The sequence below is a fragment of the Nicotiana attenuata genome, chromosome 2, assembly GCF_001879085.1.
Source record: "Nicotiana attenuata strain UT chromosome 2, NIATTr2, whole genome shotgun sequence".
Taxonomy (NCBI): Eukaryota; Viridiplantae; Streptophyta; class Magnoliopsida; order Solanales; family Solanaceae; genus Nicotiana; species Nicotiana attenuata.
This window is the reverse complement of record NC_031990.1, coordinates 18,305,553-18,324,678: the sequence shown is the minus strand read 5'-3', so window position 1 is coordinate 18,324,678 and position 19,126 is coordinate 18,305,553. Positions and strand designations below refer to the sequence as shown.

Genomic DNA, 19,126 nt, shown 5'->3' with positions numbered 1-19,126 from the left:
CAACTATACCCATTGAAAAAGTTCCTTTTTTTGTTTAGATTTTTGGAATATTGTATAGATTTCTGTATTTCATCACCTTATTTGCTACCCCGTCCATGAAATTTCCTTTCCGTCTTGTATCTAATGTTGGTAATCACGCTTAAAAATATGGAAGGTGATTTTTGCATGTGATTCTTTGAGAGAAGGAACCCTATTATTTGGTTTTTCAATTTTTGTTGGCTAGTTTTGGTAAGTCTATGACTAATGGCTAGAGGTTGGTAAGTTGAGATTTATTTGGGACATTTGTGTAAGTTTTCCTTTAATGTATTCATTGATTTGTGGTCCTACCAAAGTTAAGAACTTCAAATTTTATTTTCTATCAACTCATGCATATTGATTCGCTTTCCTTTTCTTCTTTGGGGTGGGAGTTGAGGGGTTGGGTGGGTTGTGTGTTTAATTCCAAAATCTTCATTGTTTTATCATTCATATTAAGGTAATGGAGCAAAAATGAATTTGAACCTCATTAGGGAGTCAGGATTCTTGTAGGCCATACAACAATTATTCACCTTACTATGTTTTCTTATGGATTCACATAATATGAATGGATAAGGATAATCCCGGGATTATTTTTTATATGAGTGTATACCATGTTTGGTTGGATAAAATCGTGGCATAACTAATACCGAAATTGTAGTGTTTTTTTATCCCTACGAAAGAGTGGGATTAATAATCCAGGGATCATTAATCATGGGATAACTAGTTTCTCAACCAAACGACCCCTTTAAGTACTATCGTCACAGCCGAGCCATTACGTATACTATATTCGATGTAAAAGTGAATATCTATGCTTCACTTGGCACAATTACTTGTACAAGATGAAAATAGAAGGACTCAAAAAGATATGTGCTCGGTTGTATAACACATTTCTTGACGACCGATCATAACATATTGCTGTAGTAACAAAAAAAATCGCTGTGCATATTGACAACATATACATAAGATACCTGCACATGAAGAAACAAGATGATTCAAAATAATACTAACTTTTTCTACAACTCCTTCTGAGCCTTTTACGTCTCTCTGAATAGTCGTTTGGAAGATCATCCTCCATGGTTTGACTTGAAATGTTCTCACCAATGTCTGCATAAGAAACCGGTGAGCATATAATATGAGAGAGACAATGAGGCCTAAAAATCATTATCCTGTTTATCATGTAATTGGAACATCTTCAAACTGAAAGTTAAACCTCATTATAGATCACTCAAAACTGAGAATGTCAGAACCTGTATCATAATAAACCCTCATTTATCTCTCGAAAATTATATTGATCCAGTTAACATACGTCTAATGCAAAAGTATAGGGGAGACAACTGTTAGACCCTAACTCTTTGTCATCGGGCGTGGAACGGCTGTGGCAAGGATTTGGGCGTGATGGCCTTGTCATTGGCCTATGTGCGGGCAAAACGATCATGCGGGCGACGGACAAGACATTGTCATTGAGGGTTGTTATGGGCAAGTATTGGCCAAGGCCTTGGGACAGGCAAGGCGCGCTTGGCAAAGGCTTGACAAAGCTGCGTGGGCAATGTTAGGGCGGCATGGCACGGCATGCGCGCCAAAGTCAGTGACACGACACTTTGGGTTGTGGCAGCTAAGTGCGGGCTAAGCTAAGGCAAGGCGGGAATGCGGGATGATGGTAAAGGCTTTCAATAGCAAGGGCAAGGCTATGTGAAGGAAAATACAAGCAATGGCACGAGGGAAATGAAGGTTGACATGGACAAGGCAGAAACTAGGCCAAGGCAGTGCGCGGGCGGCAGCGGCGCCGGGCGTGTGAGGAAAAATCATGGCAGCGGGTTGCGGGCAAGACATTGGCGCGGAGCAATGTCAAAGTGAGCTAAGGCTTGGCACAAAGCAGGCCTTGGGCGAAATTCAGCTGGCCAAGTTAGGATGGCACATGCAATGCAGATGGAAGGCAGTTTTGGCGGTTACCTTGTCTTAACTTCTTTGTCCCATGATCTGATCATGCTTGTTCCATTATCCATTTCGTGTATATTGTGTCCTAAGTAGTTGGGGATGTCAACTACATGTTAGGAACAAGATTTAAACTTAGCCCGACAAGTGGCAAAAGCTGTAGACGACAAGTGTCATGTGCTGTCAAGTTTAAGGGCTGCCTATGTTCTATAAATAGGGCCTTTGGACTTAGTCAGATTGATGTGGGTAATTTCGTGTGAAATTATAAGTGGGAAACAAGAGTGAAACGTGAGGGTTTCAAAGTGTTTCAAAGGGGACTAAGGCTAGGCTTGGGCAGGTCTTAGTGTTGGCCAAGAACGACTTATGTTCTTTGCCAAAAGTGGGCTGTGAGCGGATTGTGATCATAGCAAAGTGAGGGTCCTTTGTATGTTTTCGAAATTAATACAAGGGTTGGGAATTTTCCCGTATTGGCTTTGTGTTCTTACTTAATTTCTGATTTGCTGCCTAAAAATTCGTTAAGGCCAAACTTGCTGAAATTTGGCTAAGTGTTAAGGAAGGCTGAGTCAAGTGCGGAACTTGACTGCCGCGCGGGTGTGACTTTGGACTGACCAAAAACGCCCCCGTGACAACAACCATCAAAGAAATTCCACCCTATTAAAGAGCTGAAAGGTTTCTTTGTTTCTCGCACTGAAAACTGAACCATCAGCATGACAAACATGCTCCGGATATGTTTACTTTACCTCAAGTAATGGCACGGGATATAGACCTCGGTAGTCTGTACCACAAAAACACTAAACTTAAATGAAATCATCAATTCCAGATTTCCCACCCAGCAAACCTTCCCAATAAACATTGATATCTTGGGTCAACCCTCCAAATAGAACTCTAATGACCATCTATAATCATATATCCAAGCTGCACCTAAACTTGGAAACTTTATCTACTTATGCACAAACCACTTTAACAAACACCTCTCCTCACCAGGCAAAAGAGGAACTTAACTATTATACTTGTAGCAGCAAACCAGAGTAACTAAGGAAGAGAACAATTTTCAGGGTCATACTTTCTGATGTCTCCGCAGCTTTTCTGGAGAACTTGCCCTTTATCTCTTCGCGATCTCCAGTGGGAGTGTATCCCAAACGCTTGCTGGATATTGTTATCACTCCAGGTTCAACTTCCTGTTCTGGTATCTCGCACTTACCATTAAAAGGTTTCATGTAACAGAACCTAGAGTATGTCGAACAAGATTCACAGAACAAACTTAGTGAATATGTGGCAAATACAATTGACAAAGAACTTAGTGAAAAGTCATTATACATGAGAAAACAAGAGACACCAACAACAGCAAAAAAGAGTTAACTATTAAAATGATACTGAGCAAACAGGTAGAAGCTGACTGCAGAGTACATGACCATAATACACTTCGTCTTGCAATAAATCAGTTCTTCTATAAAGTCCGTTTTCCGTATCCTTCAAATTTGACATTTGGCCGTATAATCAGTGAAGCAGCATATTATCTGTGAATTCCAGATTCTTTATTCCTGGATAATAATTATGCGATGAGAAAGAGGACTTAATTTTTCAGAACTAAAGCAGCCTCTATATCAGATTACTCATGGATGTAAATCCGTGGTACCTACCATTAACTTGGCTCCTAGGATTAGTTAGAGGAGTCATGTTTATGTTAAATCTAACAAACATCTGTCCAGAAGTAGTCTCTGTTAAACTGTGTTTGAATGGCTTCATCTTGTAATACCGGAACTTGTACATACTTTAGCAACTTGAACATCCTTTTATTTAGAGCTCGAATATAAAGTTGAGACTTCAGTATTATTATTTTTTAAACGTGGAGCCTATAGTACTAACTTTATGAGCCAAATTCCTTGATATAAACTTGTTGAGCTTGATTTCACTGGTTGGAATTTACAGAGGGCCATTTTGGTATAGATCGGGACCATTTGCTAGTATGAGTTCTCAAATTTTTCTAATTCCAGAAATGGTATCCTTAGCGTTAACTTCTCAAACTTAAATTTCTTCATAGTACAGCTTCAGTTATTTATTTTAAGTTAGCAACACACTTGCGTACAGCTTCAACCAAATTTTTCTAATTCCAAAAAGTGGTATCTTAGTGTTAACTTCTCAAACTTAAATTTCTTCATAGTACAGCTTCAGTTATTTTTTATGGATGATGATGAGACTCAACCGCCAAATTTCTACCTACTTCTACCTACTCCAATACCATCTGATACCCTATTGAAGGGTGTAAACTGTCTAATTCAAAAGTTTTGTTAGAGTGCGAACACTTTTATTTACTTTTAGAAGACGTATGCTACCACTCGGATTTAAGATCTGCAATAGTCTTGATTTACAGAGCAAATGTATCCGATTGTATTGTTCAAGGGTTTTAAACTATCAGAAGACTTCTGAAAATTATGATCACATGGAAACATTCTTTACAAGAGAACAATTCAGTGCTTGGGGTGAGAGAAAGACCCCGACATATGAGAACATCAATTGTGGATAAGACTTCTAGGATTTATTTTGGATAAATCAAGTTAAGATTCTTAGAGAGACGCTAGTTTTAAAAGTGAAAAGTTCAAAAATGTAGCAAGGTCCGTGGGGCTTGAAGCGATAAGTGAGAAGGTAAATGCCGATATTAATCCAACTCCTCAAAGTTGAAACCCAAATAACCGACCACCTTTTCTTTGGATCACTTTGCGCGTCATTGTTTGAAGTGCACATTTCTCCAAAGTATTCACCCATGACGCTACAACCCCTCGCTTCACATTGCTTCATCGCTCTAAGCGATAAAGCCATAGCTTTTAGCAACACTGCTAGAGAAGCTCTATTTTAGGTCATATTACTCAAGTTAGTTGGGGGAAGTCAGAAAAGACTCTTACCACTGAAGTGGTAAACTCTTGCTGTTGAAGCCATGGCTCAACATTCTCCACTTTCTGCATTTGTCACACTGCACCCACTCGTGGTCAGGTTTGTAGACACCGGTACCCGCCTTCTGTAAGAGAGGAAAACCCTAGTTAAAATTTGGTGAGAATGTCATCTTTGACAAAAATGAACCATGAACTTTACAACCTAAAAATGCAATAGAAAGGCTACAGAAAGACTAAAGAGATATAGGAGACCCCTTCTCCATGCTTAGCTCGGTCTCAGAAATGCCGGCAAAGATGGACTGTGAATGCACTGGTATTTCAAAAAGGGAATCATAAAAAGAAGATGATTAACAGCACTTCTTCAAAAAGACATCTGCTTGAGATGAAAGTAAAGGCATACTGCTGCCTATATAGGCAGTAGTTTGGATAATCGTACTCACAGAGAACAGCATCAATTTCCGATTCTAAAATAGTTTACATATTACACGTGAACCAGATTACCAGAAACATTCCAACGTTTTCCTCATGCTTTATTTCTAATCAGATGAACCTCTTAAAATAACTTTTGTGCCACAAACCTCCTTGTTGGCTATGGAAAACGTGATAAATCACTTCATCAATCTCCAAAAGGGGAAAACAACAGCGTATTAGTGATGATACCCTGGACCACCCTTACTCTAGAATCACCAAACTGATAATTTTTCTTCAAATGTTTTCTAGTGCCTTGCTTATCATTGCTTCTCTGATTTTACTTTCCCATTTTACGGATCCAGCTCCGGCAAAGTCTTATTTCGCTTTGATTGCATAAATACGACACAACTAGTTTATGCTTCAAATTACTCTCACAGAATTCATTTAATCAATCCTCAATGGCTAGTTTTAAGTTATTAGATTGCATCCTCGATACAAAATAAGTTGGATTTCTTTTTAGAGTTATTACCTGACAATAAACAAATATTGAGATCGAAACACATCACTAAGGGATAGAAACATTGAAACACATTAAGCGATTAAATTAAAATGATGCCATCACAGAATACTAGCAATTGCCTTCACAGGAGAACAATGATGCTACACAATAAATTCCGAAGTTTATATGCTACATCTCTACTGAATCCCACATTTATTTCAAAAGTTTGGATATTTCATCAAATATCTTATAGCAGAAGTCATAAAATATGAGAAATCAAATGAGAAAGTTGAAGAGCATGGTCAGCTTTTGAAATACTCCAAAACACAATATTTTATTAAACTCAAAAAAAAAAATCATTACTTATCATTTATAATATTCAAGAATTGGGACGGGAGAGGGGAGGGAAGAAATAGCTTCAGCTGAACCAAAAATCAACTTCATACTAGGCCAGTATAGTGAGGGAGTACCAATTCAACTTTATCGACGTGTTCGTCCAAGTATCTGTCTGATTTTTCACCCAGCCACTTCTCCAATTCAGCATACACTTCGCAGTCCTGGAATCCTTGCTTATTGTTGTGCACCCAAACATGACCATTATCTTCAGCCTGTGCCAGAAACACATTAGTGGAGTAAATATTCCCAGTTCCTTTTCTAACATTTTTAATATAATATTTTTTTTAATTGATACATCAAGTTGGCAACTTCGCCTATGTGCTTTTAGAAAAAAGTTGAGTTTTCTGTACCTCTTTTATCATAAAGAAAGTCTTCTAAAAAGGTAAAAAAGAAAGCTTCTTTGCTACAACATCACCTCCTTTATTAATATTTTCAGTAAATATTTAGTTCCTTTTCTAACTTTCTTAATATCAAAAAATTAAATGATACATCAAGATGGCAACTTCACCTATGTGCAAAAGTGTAGATGATTCCAGACCCAGATAAAGGACAAAGGTGACAGTAGGTTGTGAGCCAGCATACAAATAGTCATGAATGCTAACGATTCATATAGCCTAACTCAAGTGGTTTGGAATTTAGGATTTTTGATTATTGATAAAAGGACAAAAAGGGCAGCCCGGTGCACGAAGCATCCCGCATTTACGCAGGGTCCGCGGAAGGGCCGCACCCCAAGAGGGTGTAATGTAGGCAGCCTACCCTGATGCAAGCATCAGTAGCTAATTCCACGGGTCGAACCCATGACCTATAAGTCACACTCAAAAGCATTATACTATGAATATACTTTAGAATCATAAAAATCTACTCAACTATCAACGTTTCCTCTTACACCAGGAAAAAAAAATATTATCAAATAATCAAGAAACCCTATAATAAAATGTTTATAAGCAAAAGTAACCTCGTATTGTTGACAAACATGTATTCCATTCAAAAACTCAAGTTAATTCTCAAGGAAATTCATATCAATAGAAACTATTAAAAGAAACATCTCAAGTAACTCTAAGAATCTTCCAGCTCAAGATAGATATCTTTTGTTTGATCATCATTAACATTGTAACTACATATGTAAGATTTGTTTGCTTTTTGTCCTTTTCTTTGGCCAGTAATTTCTCAAACCTTTCACTTACTCAAACTCAATGAATGTTGCAAATCTCCTTCATTTTCAACATGGCTTAAGTGCAACTTTCTAAAAAGTTAAAGGCCCACAAAAACTATATAGACTAACAAAAATACTAACTCAAACATGCTTGAAGGGATGACCATAAAATAATATAACACACAGCTATAATTTTATTATGAAAAAAATTGTCTAAGACACACAACTTTATGATTGTAATGCTATTCCAAGTAATTTTAGGTGAAAACAAAAACATCGTTCATATTTGTGAGCTAAATGGTATGATTTCAACTCAGAAAGATCAAAAATATTTGCAACATATTTATTTCAGAACATCATTAACTTCAATAGAACTGGAAAGGAAACACTAAAAGAAAACCCAGAAGAGGAAGAAAAGAACAAAACAGTATATGAAGTATCAGACAACAAACAGAAGGAATGTTCACCATTATGTTTGTGACATCAATAACACCAATGACACCACGGCCATTATCTCCATTATGCATCATACTCCCAACTTTCTTGTAAGCCTGTGATAGAATAACCATGTGAGCTGCTACACTACAGATTGTAAGCTAGACAAGTGATTTGCCAGCCAAGAGTACGTAAATATTTATATATTCACCTAACCCATTGTGACAATAAAAACTAATCTTCTTCATCCTTTATTTTCTAGGAAACGAAATGTTAGCATCCTCTCGACTTTAAAATATTTGAAGTTAATAAATTGTAATCAAGATACAGATTCAATAATCCAAACTACTGAAATAAGAGGTTCTATAACCATATGCTGCTGCACTATAGACTGCACATTGAACGCAACAAGAGACTCAAAACTGGGGAAAGAAAACGAGTAAATAGTTGTCCAATTCGTTCTATATTTTTCAAGTATCTAACAATCAATTGATATCAAGCCATAGTGACCTTCAAATCAAGTATATGCTGAAAGATACATAGAGTAAGGGATATTCGGGGGAGGTTATAATCAAGTCAGCTTCAAGTATCCGAAACCCATACGATCAAGTAATGTAGTCTATTTAACCCACCAAGCTATGTTGCGCGGACTCTCCAAAATGCTGCCGCACCCGTGTCGGATCCTCCAAAAATACACTACTTTTGGAGGATCCGACACGTATCCGGCGATATTTTCGGAGAGTCGGAGCAACATAGCCACCAAGTAATATAACATAAAAGAAGTGCATAAACTACAATCAAGATACAGAATTAAGAACCAAAACTATCAAGATAAGGGATTCTATTATCACCATATGCTGCTGCACCAAGACTGGACAATGGACATTGAACTCAACAAGAAAAAACTGGGGAAAATGCAAGATAGTTGTTCAATGCATCCTATATCTTTGAAGTATTGAACGCGTAACGATCAATTTATATCAATTCATTATGTCCTTCAACTGAAGTACATGCTGTGGCGACCTCTTGTTTTCGTAGTTTTTACTTTCTTCTCATCATCAACAGTAATACTTTTCCAGAAACATATGTCCATATATTTTATAGGCAAGTATGACACTTATGTTCTTGATCAATCTAGAATGGAGTTTCAGTTTACTTAAATCAGCCTGAAGACAACTAATAACCACAAGCTTCTGTAAATCCTAAAATTCAACTTTAAGCTGGTATCGTTATAAAGAAGGGGAAGGGCTTGGACACATGATATGTTTGAGATCTGGTGAACTCTAGAGGAGGGCAAAGGATACGGCACCAAGTATAAATCCTTGTTTAATCATGATTGGTCGGTTAACAAATTATGAAGCTTAGCATGCAACCCAGTTCTGCCAAGTCTCGGTATCCAGTTGTACCAGCTACTCTAGGTTGGTGTGCCGCGGCATTAAGGAGTTTAGTTAGACTCCTCATGCTGAGTGGAAAGTATTTGCTAATAGCACTCTGCATTTTAGAAGGTCTTGTGGACAAGATCTTAAACTGGAGAAAGGATACATCTAACTGAACAGGCTAATAAATTAAGAGTTTCTACCTCAAAAGTGGATAAACAAACGATTGTGTTGTCCTCAAACTGTGGACAAGTTACAAGAAAATCGCTTCGCAGTTCCTACTTTCACATAAAACCAAAGAAAGTCGGGAAAAAAAGGACAGCCCGAATTTTTGTCTGATTTATCCCCCTGTTGGTGGACCTTTGAAGAGCAATTAGATAAAAGTTGAATATCATCCAACCTGCCGACTACCATGTTACAAAGCATAATCCAAGAAAAGTTATTTTCCAGAATTCGCCATCACAAAATTGCAAAACTTTCTGATCCACTTCTACTAGTTATACATGAGCAGTGTGTGGACGTTAAACTGCAGGGCTACTCATTATCGTTAAGCTAGCTTCTAAAAATTCCTAAGCAACTCTTTCATATATTTTAGCAATTGAGAATTCAATCAGATTTTTCATGGATCAAAACTCAGACAATGAAAGCTAAAATCCGTTGAAGGATCGGAGTTGTTCTCTCAGTGTTAATAGGTGCATGGGAGCGTGATTTCCAAATTAAGAAACAACGAATCCATGTAAGTATAGGCAACAGAAAACGACAAGCATTATCAAATTAAATTGAGAAACGGATTAAAAGAACTGACAGTGCTTCAAAAAGGGGTCAAGCTTCAAATATGACAACAATTTAATCTCCCATGGAAACTAATGAAATAGTAGAATATCCATTAAGGCATACCCCAACTGACCAAAAACTCCAGGTGTTAGATCCAATGGCAAAAACTAAATTGAGATTTGAGACTGAACAGTTAAAAAGTCAAGAAGCAGAGTACAAGAATAAGATCCAATAGAAAAGAGAGATAATATTCTACACAACCAAACAATCTCAGATTAGATGCTAATTGTGTAAGAATGCTTAGATGATATGGATCTTGTTGAAATAGAGGTAGTTGTGAAACTGTAACTACCCTTCTTGTAAATTTGCAATACCTTCTTGGTACTATTTAATGAAATTCACTTAAAAAAACCAATCTTCTATCTGAACCCATTCTTAGTTCAATCTTCTTTTATTTCTTTTTTCTTTGTGGGGGGGGCAGGGAGGGGTGGGAGGTTAAAGTTCAATCTTCTTTTCATTTCACAGCTATGGAATGCTAGATCACAATAAAATTATGAACAACTGAAGGCAAAAGAAAGAAAACATCTCTTATTTCCGAAACAATGAAGAAGGCATGAATGGATGGATGTCCAATGCTCACCTCTATTAGACGCCCATGCCAATACAGAAACATTCCACTATTTGCTTCTTCCCATTCCAATTGACTGCAACCTAGTGTAAGTTGAACAGGTTTCCCCATAATAGTACCATTTTCCACAACAGTCTTGTTTAGAGATCTTGCTAATGGTCGGCTTTTAACCTGTTAAAGTAGTAAACATAAGAAAATCAGTTTCCGATCTTATTAGCGATACATTGGGAGTTTGGGACCAGCCTACGCAATTGTGACACAGAGCCATATGTATGCAAGTACCTGTGATCCTTGGACATATATTTTCATCCGTGGATCAAGAAAGATCACTTCCAAATAAGATCTAAGTGAATAGTCCAAAGGCACCTAAAACCAAACAACAGCAACTTAGCAATATGAAGAGAAAAATAATGATATAAGTTATAAAAGGAGGTAACCAACCATTTGAGTCATCTGGCCTGGACGAGCTCTGACCCGTCTAGAACGAATGAGAATATCGCCCTGATGAAAGGAGCTCGCACCAGTTATTCCAGACTCCCATTGCAGGCTATAATTGGATCCCCACTCATCCAGGTTCCAGATATAGATCTGTGTTCCTGTGCCATTATTACTGAATAGACCTACTTTTTCACCTATGAAGTATTTATCAAATGGTGAAAATTCCTTAATAGCTTTCAAGTTGTGTTTGAACAAAGCCTCATTTTGCTTATCCAGCTCCATAAATTGCCCATTTCTGTAGTAGCTTACAATGGGTATCTCCAGATTCTGCAGCATAAGAATGAGCAGATAAAGACGAGCACTACTGAGAAAGCATTATAACCAAAACAAGAAGTCTATTAAGTTGCTTTGGTGCCTACATCTTTTCCTTCATTGAGTGTCTGGGAAAGGAAAGCAATTGATCTAGAGTTAGCAGTCTGTGTCAGAACCAAGGCATCTTTTCCAAGTTTCATTGCCCCAGTCTGCACAAAGAACACCAATGGAACAACAAAGATATCATGTTATCCAAAAGCTAATCAGGGGTTACAGCACAAGGTGAAGAAACTCAAGCAAAAGGAGATGCATCTATATGCCCGCATTTGCATTGCAATCCAGCATTCTTATAAATGAGGAAGTCATATCATTAATTACAGGATTCAAACTCCAAAGTCCTAACCATTAAACCATGAAGCTTATTCCCAACAACTACATGGTATAAAAGCTAATTGCAGGTATACTTTGTACAGAACCATGTTTTAGCTTAGGATTCACAACTTCCTGTATACAGCTTGTATGCAGCACATCAACGAACTATGTGAATGGAATAGAATTCTCACCCTATCTCTTTAAGAAAAGTGGGAACAAAATCATGGTGGACAAGGACACAATAAAAATATTTTTAATTCATATCATTAAAAAGGTTAAATGAGATCTATTTATAAGGTTCTTCAGGCAACAAGATAGGGACCTCCGGAATTTCACATAAAGGGTGACAACAGCAAATATTAAACAACCTTAAAACCAATTCCAAATCTCCCAATACGATTAGGGTCATCTGCATCAGGTTGCCTGTGTCCAAATGATACCATCTGAAGCACCTCCTGATGGTTCATTCCACACCCATCGTCTATAATGCACAGCATAGGAATTTCTCTGCCAACCGCTTTTGAAAATATCATGTCAATAGAAATTTCCAGCCTGTCAAACAGCCAATGAAAAGCAATGTGAAATGAGGAACTATGAAACTTAAATGCACAAACATGCATGGTAACCTCTGCCTTCCCCCACCTTTTAGGAAATGTTAGAAGAGGGAACTGCAAGCACGGCAGAATGATCAAGTAGAAGGAAAAGCAAATTTGAAGAAAAAGAATCATTGGTAACAGTACTAGAAAGGGAAGTATAGACAAAATATAAATAAGGAAGTCAGTAAAGAATCATAGAACAGGAAAGGGAACTTGTGTACCTACTTAGTTGCTTTAGCGTCTCGAGAATTGTCTACGAACTCAGCAATTGCCCCAAAAATCCAACCAGAATGAGTGTGACCTAGAGTTTTCAGATAACTGGGATCTGCACGCACATAATTTCTCTCCAAGGAAAGATTTTGTTGAGTTGTTTTGTCAGGTCTTCCAATAGCTTTGGCTGACCCATCAAGAGTTGGGGCACCTACAACAGCCTCCTTACAGTAGGGAGAACAAGCATCCTCAATCACACAAGAAGTTGATCCAGAGGCCTTACCCGCAGGACATTCACTTGGTTTTCCCCCCTCCCGGTAACAAACATTTGTAGAGCTCAATCCTGAGCCTTCTTTCGGAGGAAGTATGAAAAATTCAAAGGATTCATGCTTTCCAGTAGCAACCTTCAAGATCATGTCCAACAATAGTTACAATCTTTAATAGCAAACTAATACAAAAAGATATGCTTGGATAGACCAATAGAAATTAAAAGTAATATGAGCACCTAGAAATTGTTAGTAGGAATCAAAACATTTGCTGCCTTCTTCATTTTTTTTTCCCGCAGGAATTCATCAGTGCAATAAGGTATATTCAGGATTCTAGAAGCAAATTTACCCTTTTGTATTTCCGAAGGAAACCGAGGAATTCTCCCCACTCCTTTTCCTGATAAGAATTTTCTGGAGCGCGACGTAACAAGCAGCAGGATAACTCAGACAGGAAGTCAAGTTTTTCTTCCCGTATAATGTCTGTTATATTCCAAACTGCAGGCCTGTTAAGCATTTCAGAGTAAGTGCACCTCATAATTTGCATAAATGGAGCAAAGAAGCGAGGAAGGGTGGAAAGCATCTGGCCATGTAATGCATTACCCAGCAGACAAAACCGTTTTTCAAAAGAATGCCCCATGATTTAGATTTCACTCAACAGAAACAGTAAACCCTTGTTAACTGTAGAGCATGAAATTTGTCAATCAGAAATTAAGCTTCTGCTTTTAAGGCATATTATAATGTTAATCCTCCTGCATCACCATGTCATAAGTTTTTTTTCTATTTTTTCGATGGATATATCTTTGTGATATTTTTTTTGAACGGATAAATGGGACTTTAGTCATACTTGGATTGGATAAAAAGGCTGTATTTAGTTTTTGCCTCTACGGCTACAATGGAAAATTGATTAAAATCTCTCCACATGTTTTTGCATAATGGGTGCAGCATTTTGCAGAGGAAGTAACATTGGACCAGTTTGAAGATGGAAACATGTTGAAAATTGAGTTGCACTGCGCAGAGGATGGCCGCGCCTTGATGTCATGGCAGTTGCAGAAGAAAGAGAACAATGCCTGCTAAAGGGAGTAATTTGAGGATTCAAAAGCATCGCTTGGTTTTAGTAGTGGATCATGCAGTTGTAATGGGGAAAGAAGAATTGAAACTAATGAACGTGAAAAGGAGAAAATAAATTTTCCTGCTAGCAGATTCAAGAGCTAAATCTTTCTCTCTTTTTTGGGTTTTTTTTTTGGAGAAGGAAGAGCTAACACTTTAACACCAGAAAGAATAAAAAAATTACCATGTTTGCCGGTGATAAACAACTTAATGACAACAATAAATAGCTTCCAAGTTCCATCCGAAATTGGAATAAAAAATTGATAAACTCCAGATAGAAAAATGCTTTTGGAGGGAACTTCCAAATTTTCCACTGAACAAACTTACTTCTCAATTCTCTTATTTCCCTCAAGAAAAGAAAATAGAAGTTTATTCACAACTCAATTAGAAGAACTTCCAGCAGCAGATAGAAATTATATCAGCACATAATGTTCCATAACCGTACACCATAACATGGTAATAAAACATGCATGAGCTGTTCTGAAGGTGAAGCATAGGCAGAAGAGCAATGAAAGCTGGAATATTAAATGATTTTGTGACTTTTTACATACATATTGGCAGGTGGATTGAGACACTGAGTTTGACATATGATTCTTCTGTCCTTTGTCACCTTAATATACTGTTTAAAGCCATCTACAACAATAAAAATAGTCAGACGGGAAAATAAGTAAATGAAATAAATGGCTTAGGATTTTGCACAAACGTCCAAAGCAATCAAAACAAATCAATAAATTTCAAGATGATAAAGGAGTGAACAAAAGGGAGGAATTTGTTTATAAACTATACTTTAAAAATAAAGGGTCAAAGAGCCCAGTTTAAACTTTCAATGCGTTGATGATACAAGGCATTAAGAAACCCTATACCACAACAATATCTCATGATCATTTTATGAATAATATCATCAGCTGCTCTCAATGCTATGTACTGGTATACAATTACATCCACATTCTTTATGTCTGACCATTGAAATAATAACATATAATACGATAGCCACTAACGACTCAAAGATTGCAAGAGAAAGATCCATCAAACAAACTTTTTTTTTCTTTTTAGATTAATTAATAAAAGATTTTACCTTCGCATGATGTCTCCTCCACCATGGCGAGATCTCCCATCATAAACCTAGAATAACATACCATGGAACAGCCATAAGGGCATTGAACTAAAAAATAAAAATTTCAAACCTAATGCATTCAAACATCCATAATATCATAAAAGGCGAAGTCTAATTTAACTCTAGAAGATACCTACCTTATCCCCCAAAAAAAAAAAGAACTCTACAAGTACACTGTAGAGCTACTTTTTGTAGGAGTGGCGGTGCCACATGCAATGAAGGGGATTCAAACAAATTTATACTGTGTAAATAGGGTAAAACAAATTTAAACATACATAAAATTTTGAATCCCTTAACATAGGAGAAATACAAGTTAAATCTCAAGTATGGCATATGTGGATTTCTTGAATTCCCTTGTCAGAACTTCTGGGTCCATTACTTGTTCTGTAGATGCAGAAAGGATCAGCGAATAATACGTAAACTGCACAAGCTAGCTCATAAAATTGATTGTGTTCAGAATTCAGTGCTTATGCACCAAAAATAACATATCACAGATATACCCTGACAAAGGACTAGTCTCTTCTAAGTCACTTAGTGAAGAAGGGAAAGTCATCTTTTCCTTCTCCAGCTGTTGTCTCATAACAAAGAGAGCTCCCTAACTTGGAAGAGATCACTAAAGAAGGAGAATAATTCGCTCCTTTCATTTCTCACAAGCATTTTTGCCTGTGATATTACTCATTGTCCCCGGAACAAGAGAACCGCACAGCATTTTACTTATTAGTTTCAACTTGTTCTTTGAAGTGACCATACTGGCCCGGAGCCGGGATGAGGATAAATTTGCAAGTTTTCTCAAGTCCAGCGTGAAATGGTGTAATTTTTGTGTGCAACCAGTTTTAATGGTTGCCTTTTCCACACTAATACCTTTTCTCTTGTCCTCCTGTGATTTGTTAGATTTTGTAAGCCAATTGTTTCAGCTCCAGTTGAGCAACATTTGTTATTGACAACTTCAATCAGATTGTCAAAGCATCTTTTCCCCTTTTTAAAAAGAAGATGAGTTCTTTTGCAATGTTAAACAATATCTTTAGAAGTATTAGGGTATCAAACCTTAGCGTAACACTCACTTTTCAATCCCTTGATACCCGATGATAGATGACTTGAGAATAGAGAACCAATTTTAGTTCCAATTTTGTCCAGTTAGGAAAATTTATTTTATGCATCCATAATACTCAAACAATAGAAGAACGGAAGTACAAGAGGACAAACTCATGTTGATAGATTTAGTGCAGCTTATTGGACCTTCCACGTTCCAACATGGATAAACCAACTAGAAGGGTGAACCACAAGTCAAGTAAGCAAAAGGGACCCTTGAAGACGATAAACAAGACATTGGCATCATTTGCGTTAATTCCAACTAAGAAGAGGCCAATTCCCTTATTTCTTCTCCAGTGACTAATACAAGTAGAGTTGTGGATCAAGTGATCAATCAAAAGCAGAAGACTCTTGTGAAAAAGTCGTTCAAAAAGAAATGTCACTAAATTTAAGATAAAGGATGAAGTTCATATATTACTAGGAAACAGATCAAATATCTCGCTAGCAATGGGAAGAAGCGCAGTACTTATAGAACAAACAGCGGAAGTGGAAGGCACAGGATCTAGACTTGGTAAGGTGGACAAAAATTTTGGCACACACATGTAGCAACTGCAAATATAGAACTCAAAAGATTGGCATTGCAGTATTAAAATGGAACTTTTTCAAAAAATATATCCTACGGGAATTATAAATAACAAACTGTATTTTAAACTGTGCTCCATAAGAAAGTATGAGATAATATCTGAACAAAAAATTGAACTAGAAAATATAACTAAAATGTGTTCATCATGCAAGTAAAACAAAGTCACACAACATAGACTTGATTTTAAGGTAGACAAAATTATAGGCTATTAAAATGCGGCTTTGGCTTGAGAAGACATATCAATTAGTTTACTTTTGGGTGAACGTAAATGTTTTAAATAGGAGGACAGAGTCCAGTTAAAAAAGATTTATCATAAGGAAAAAAGAGAAAGAAAGGCAGAATAGGGTCAATAAAAAATTGGGAGGCAGGTGCCAGCCCACCCCTTTACAGAATAGACAAAACTTTAGGGCTGAAATTATCTATCGACATATTTAGCTTTGGAGTTCCTCCAAATTTTGGACATCAGAGCTACTGCAAACCCAAAGAACTATACACCTTCATGAGTCTTTAATGCCTAAAACATCAATAGTAGAAGAATGTCAAGCTTCTTGACTGAATTGCAACAACACATGAACAAGATATATTGTCAAAAAAAGGGAAGTGACCGTCAAACAGGATGAGCAAGAGAAGATTAAGTTGTCAAGCAAATGTACTCGAGTTCTGAGAATGTACATAAACTCTAGAATTCTTCAGCTATCTAAAACAACAAGAATCCAGCATCACAATTCTTGCTATCCTATAATTTATTATAATAGTCATTTCCCATATGAATAATAACAGCATAATTTATGCGCGAATATATGTATTATGTTAAATTATAGAATGTGGAAGAAGGATTTGTATTAAATACCTGGATAATAGCACCAAAATGACCCCAAAACCCCCCTTGAAAGTAGTTCTTACTGTATAGACTATCACGATGTTTATCAAAATTTAAGGAATGTTTCATAAAGTATGGCATGTTGCAATAATTTTTGAGGTCACCTTGTTATATTTATTTGTATATTGATTATAAAAACCAATTCCTATGGTTGGTGTCACACAAATTTAGTTTCGTATGCAAGAAAGAGATGCATGATTATCCTTAATTTAGTAAGATTTCATCTAATCATAGATCTTCAAGATTGATGGTTGAGTGATATATAGGCCAAAGGTATTATTGGGAAATAAACTTTATCTCTTATAAACCAGACACAAGATTATATTTGCATATCACCTTTTTAATATAATGAACTAACTGTCCAACAAGAGATGCATATCAGCGGATAATCTCCTACCATTATTTCACCATAATACAATTCTTGAATACTCCTGCAGAGCTTGTCAGTGAACCAAATAATCCAAGGATAACAAAAAGAACATGTGCTTTCGGCACAGGGGAAACTTTTTTTTTTTCTTTTTGGTTGTCCACCCGGTGTCTTTGGCCTGCGTTGGGGCCTGACTAATCTGGATTCATACATGCGGGGAAGCCCCATTTTGGGGGTAAAGCGCTCCTACAAAAGGCGACTCCTTTCTCAGGGCTCGAACCCAATGGAGGAGTACTTACCCAACTATCACTACCTTTGGTGGACAGGGGAAAAGTTGAAAATTACCCAAAATGGAAAATAAACACAACCTGAACATCATCAAACTCTTCCAACAAGAAGCTAAGATCGTGCATTGTCCAAACTAGAATAAACACAAGCGCAAAAGTAGAAGCAATAAAAAAACTATTTAAGCAAGTAATGAAACCCACACTTCACATTGTTTCACAAATAACACGACTTTAGACGGAAAAAAAATACACAAAACTTCAAAGAGTTCTCTGTGTTTTTGTTGATCGTTGCCTCAAATAGTTAAGTTTTCAACCGAAGTCAAAACCCTAGTACAACAAATTTGACTGTTTAAAGAAACGGCGAATTTCAAGTCTTTTGAGCAGCAATATATGAAAGCTTAAGTAACAAACAGGCATGTAGTAAGCATTATGGTGTACATGAAAATGCACTTACCGGGAGGCGATTGTACGTCGGATTAGCGGCGAAACGAAGAACGGAATATATATGGAAAACAGAACCGAAGTTTTGAGAAGAGAGGAAAGCAGTAGCAGAGGCATGCAACTGGCCTAAACTGAGAGGTTTTCAATGGAATAAAAAAAGGCAACTTAATTATAATTTTATAACATATGAGTATTATGTATTATTATTAAAAATAGTATCAAACTATCAATGTAATTATAAGTACTTTTTTCTGAATTCAGAACACATTCTTGAGTGTATGAAAAGTTATTTTTAAATTTTGAATACGGTTATATAGAGCGGCTTTTTGCTTGGTGCACTTTTTCCGCAAAAGATTTTCTCCTTTTTAATTGTTTGTGTTACGAAAAAGAAACTTTGAAATTTGCGAAAATAAAATGAGTAAAGTGAAATAAAGGAAAAATGGTTTTAAACATTGATTGATATTTTTATTAGTCCTATAAAAGTGACTATAGTAATTTGAAAGGAAAATTTATATCTCTGAACAAAAATTTTAGGAGAACTATATACATGTATAATG

At 36.7% G+C, this 19,126-nt stretch overlaps 1 protein-coding gene across 3 annotated transcripts; it reads right to left on the bottom strand.

The window, feature by feature from the left end:
* On the bottom strand, positions 802-18,689 carry LOC109244864 (MORC family CW-type zinc finger protein 2B-like). 3 transcript variants are annotated; one of them, XM_019412027.1, is made up of 15 exons: positions 18,583-18,689; positions 14,884-14,930; positions 14,360-14,441; positions 13,051-13,204; positions 12,451-12,839; positions 11,998-12,181; positions 11,365-11,466; positions 10,949-11,272; positions 10,790-10,873; positions 10,520-10,678; positions 7,762-7,845; positions 6,216-6,353; positions 4,848-4,960; positions 3,011-3,174; positions 802-1,119 (listed from the first exon to the last, which is right to left on the bottom strand). In XM_019412027.1, the coding sequence occupies exons 1-15, from the start codon at positions 18,684-18,686 to the stop codon at positions 1,019-1,021; spliced, it is 2,229 nt and encodes a 742-aa protein (XP_019267572.1). In that variant the 5' UTR covers positions 18,687-18,689; the 3' UTR covers positions 802-1,018. The 3 variants fall into 3 exon arrangements, with proteins under 3 accessions (XP_019267572.1, XP_019267583.1, XP_019267577.1); XM_019412038.1 differs by lacking the exon at positions 3,011-3,174 and having other exon boundaries at positions 1,035-1,119; XM_019412032.1 differs by lacking the exons at positions 802-1,119; positions 3,011-3,174 and adding an exon at positions 3,182-3,488.

Bases quoted from the DNA above. Each gene is read 5' to 3' on its own strand.
- LOC109244864 (XM_019412027.1), bottom strand. From the start codon at position 18,686: ATGCCTCTGCTACTGCTTTCCTCTCTTCTCAAAACTTCGGTTCTGTTT. The intron at 14,931-18,582 runs GTAAGTGCATTT...ATGTTATTCTAG, and splicing joins CGACGTACAATCGCCTCCCG to GTTTATGATGGGAGATCTCG. The intron at 4,961-6,215 runs GTACTCCCTCAC...CCTCTCTTACAG, and splicing joins ACGTCGATAAAGTTGAATTG to AAGGCGGGTACCGGTGTCTA.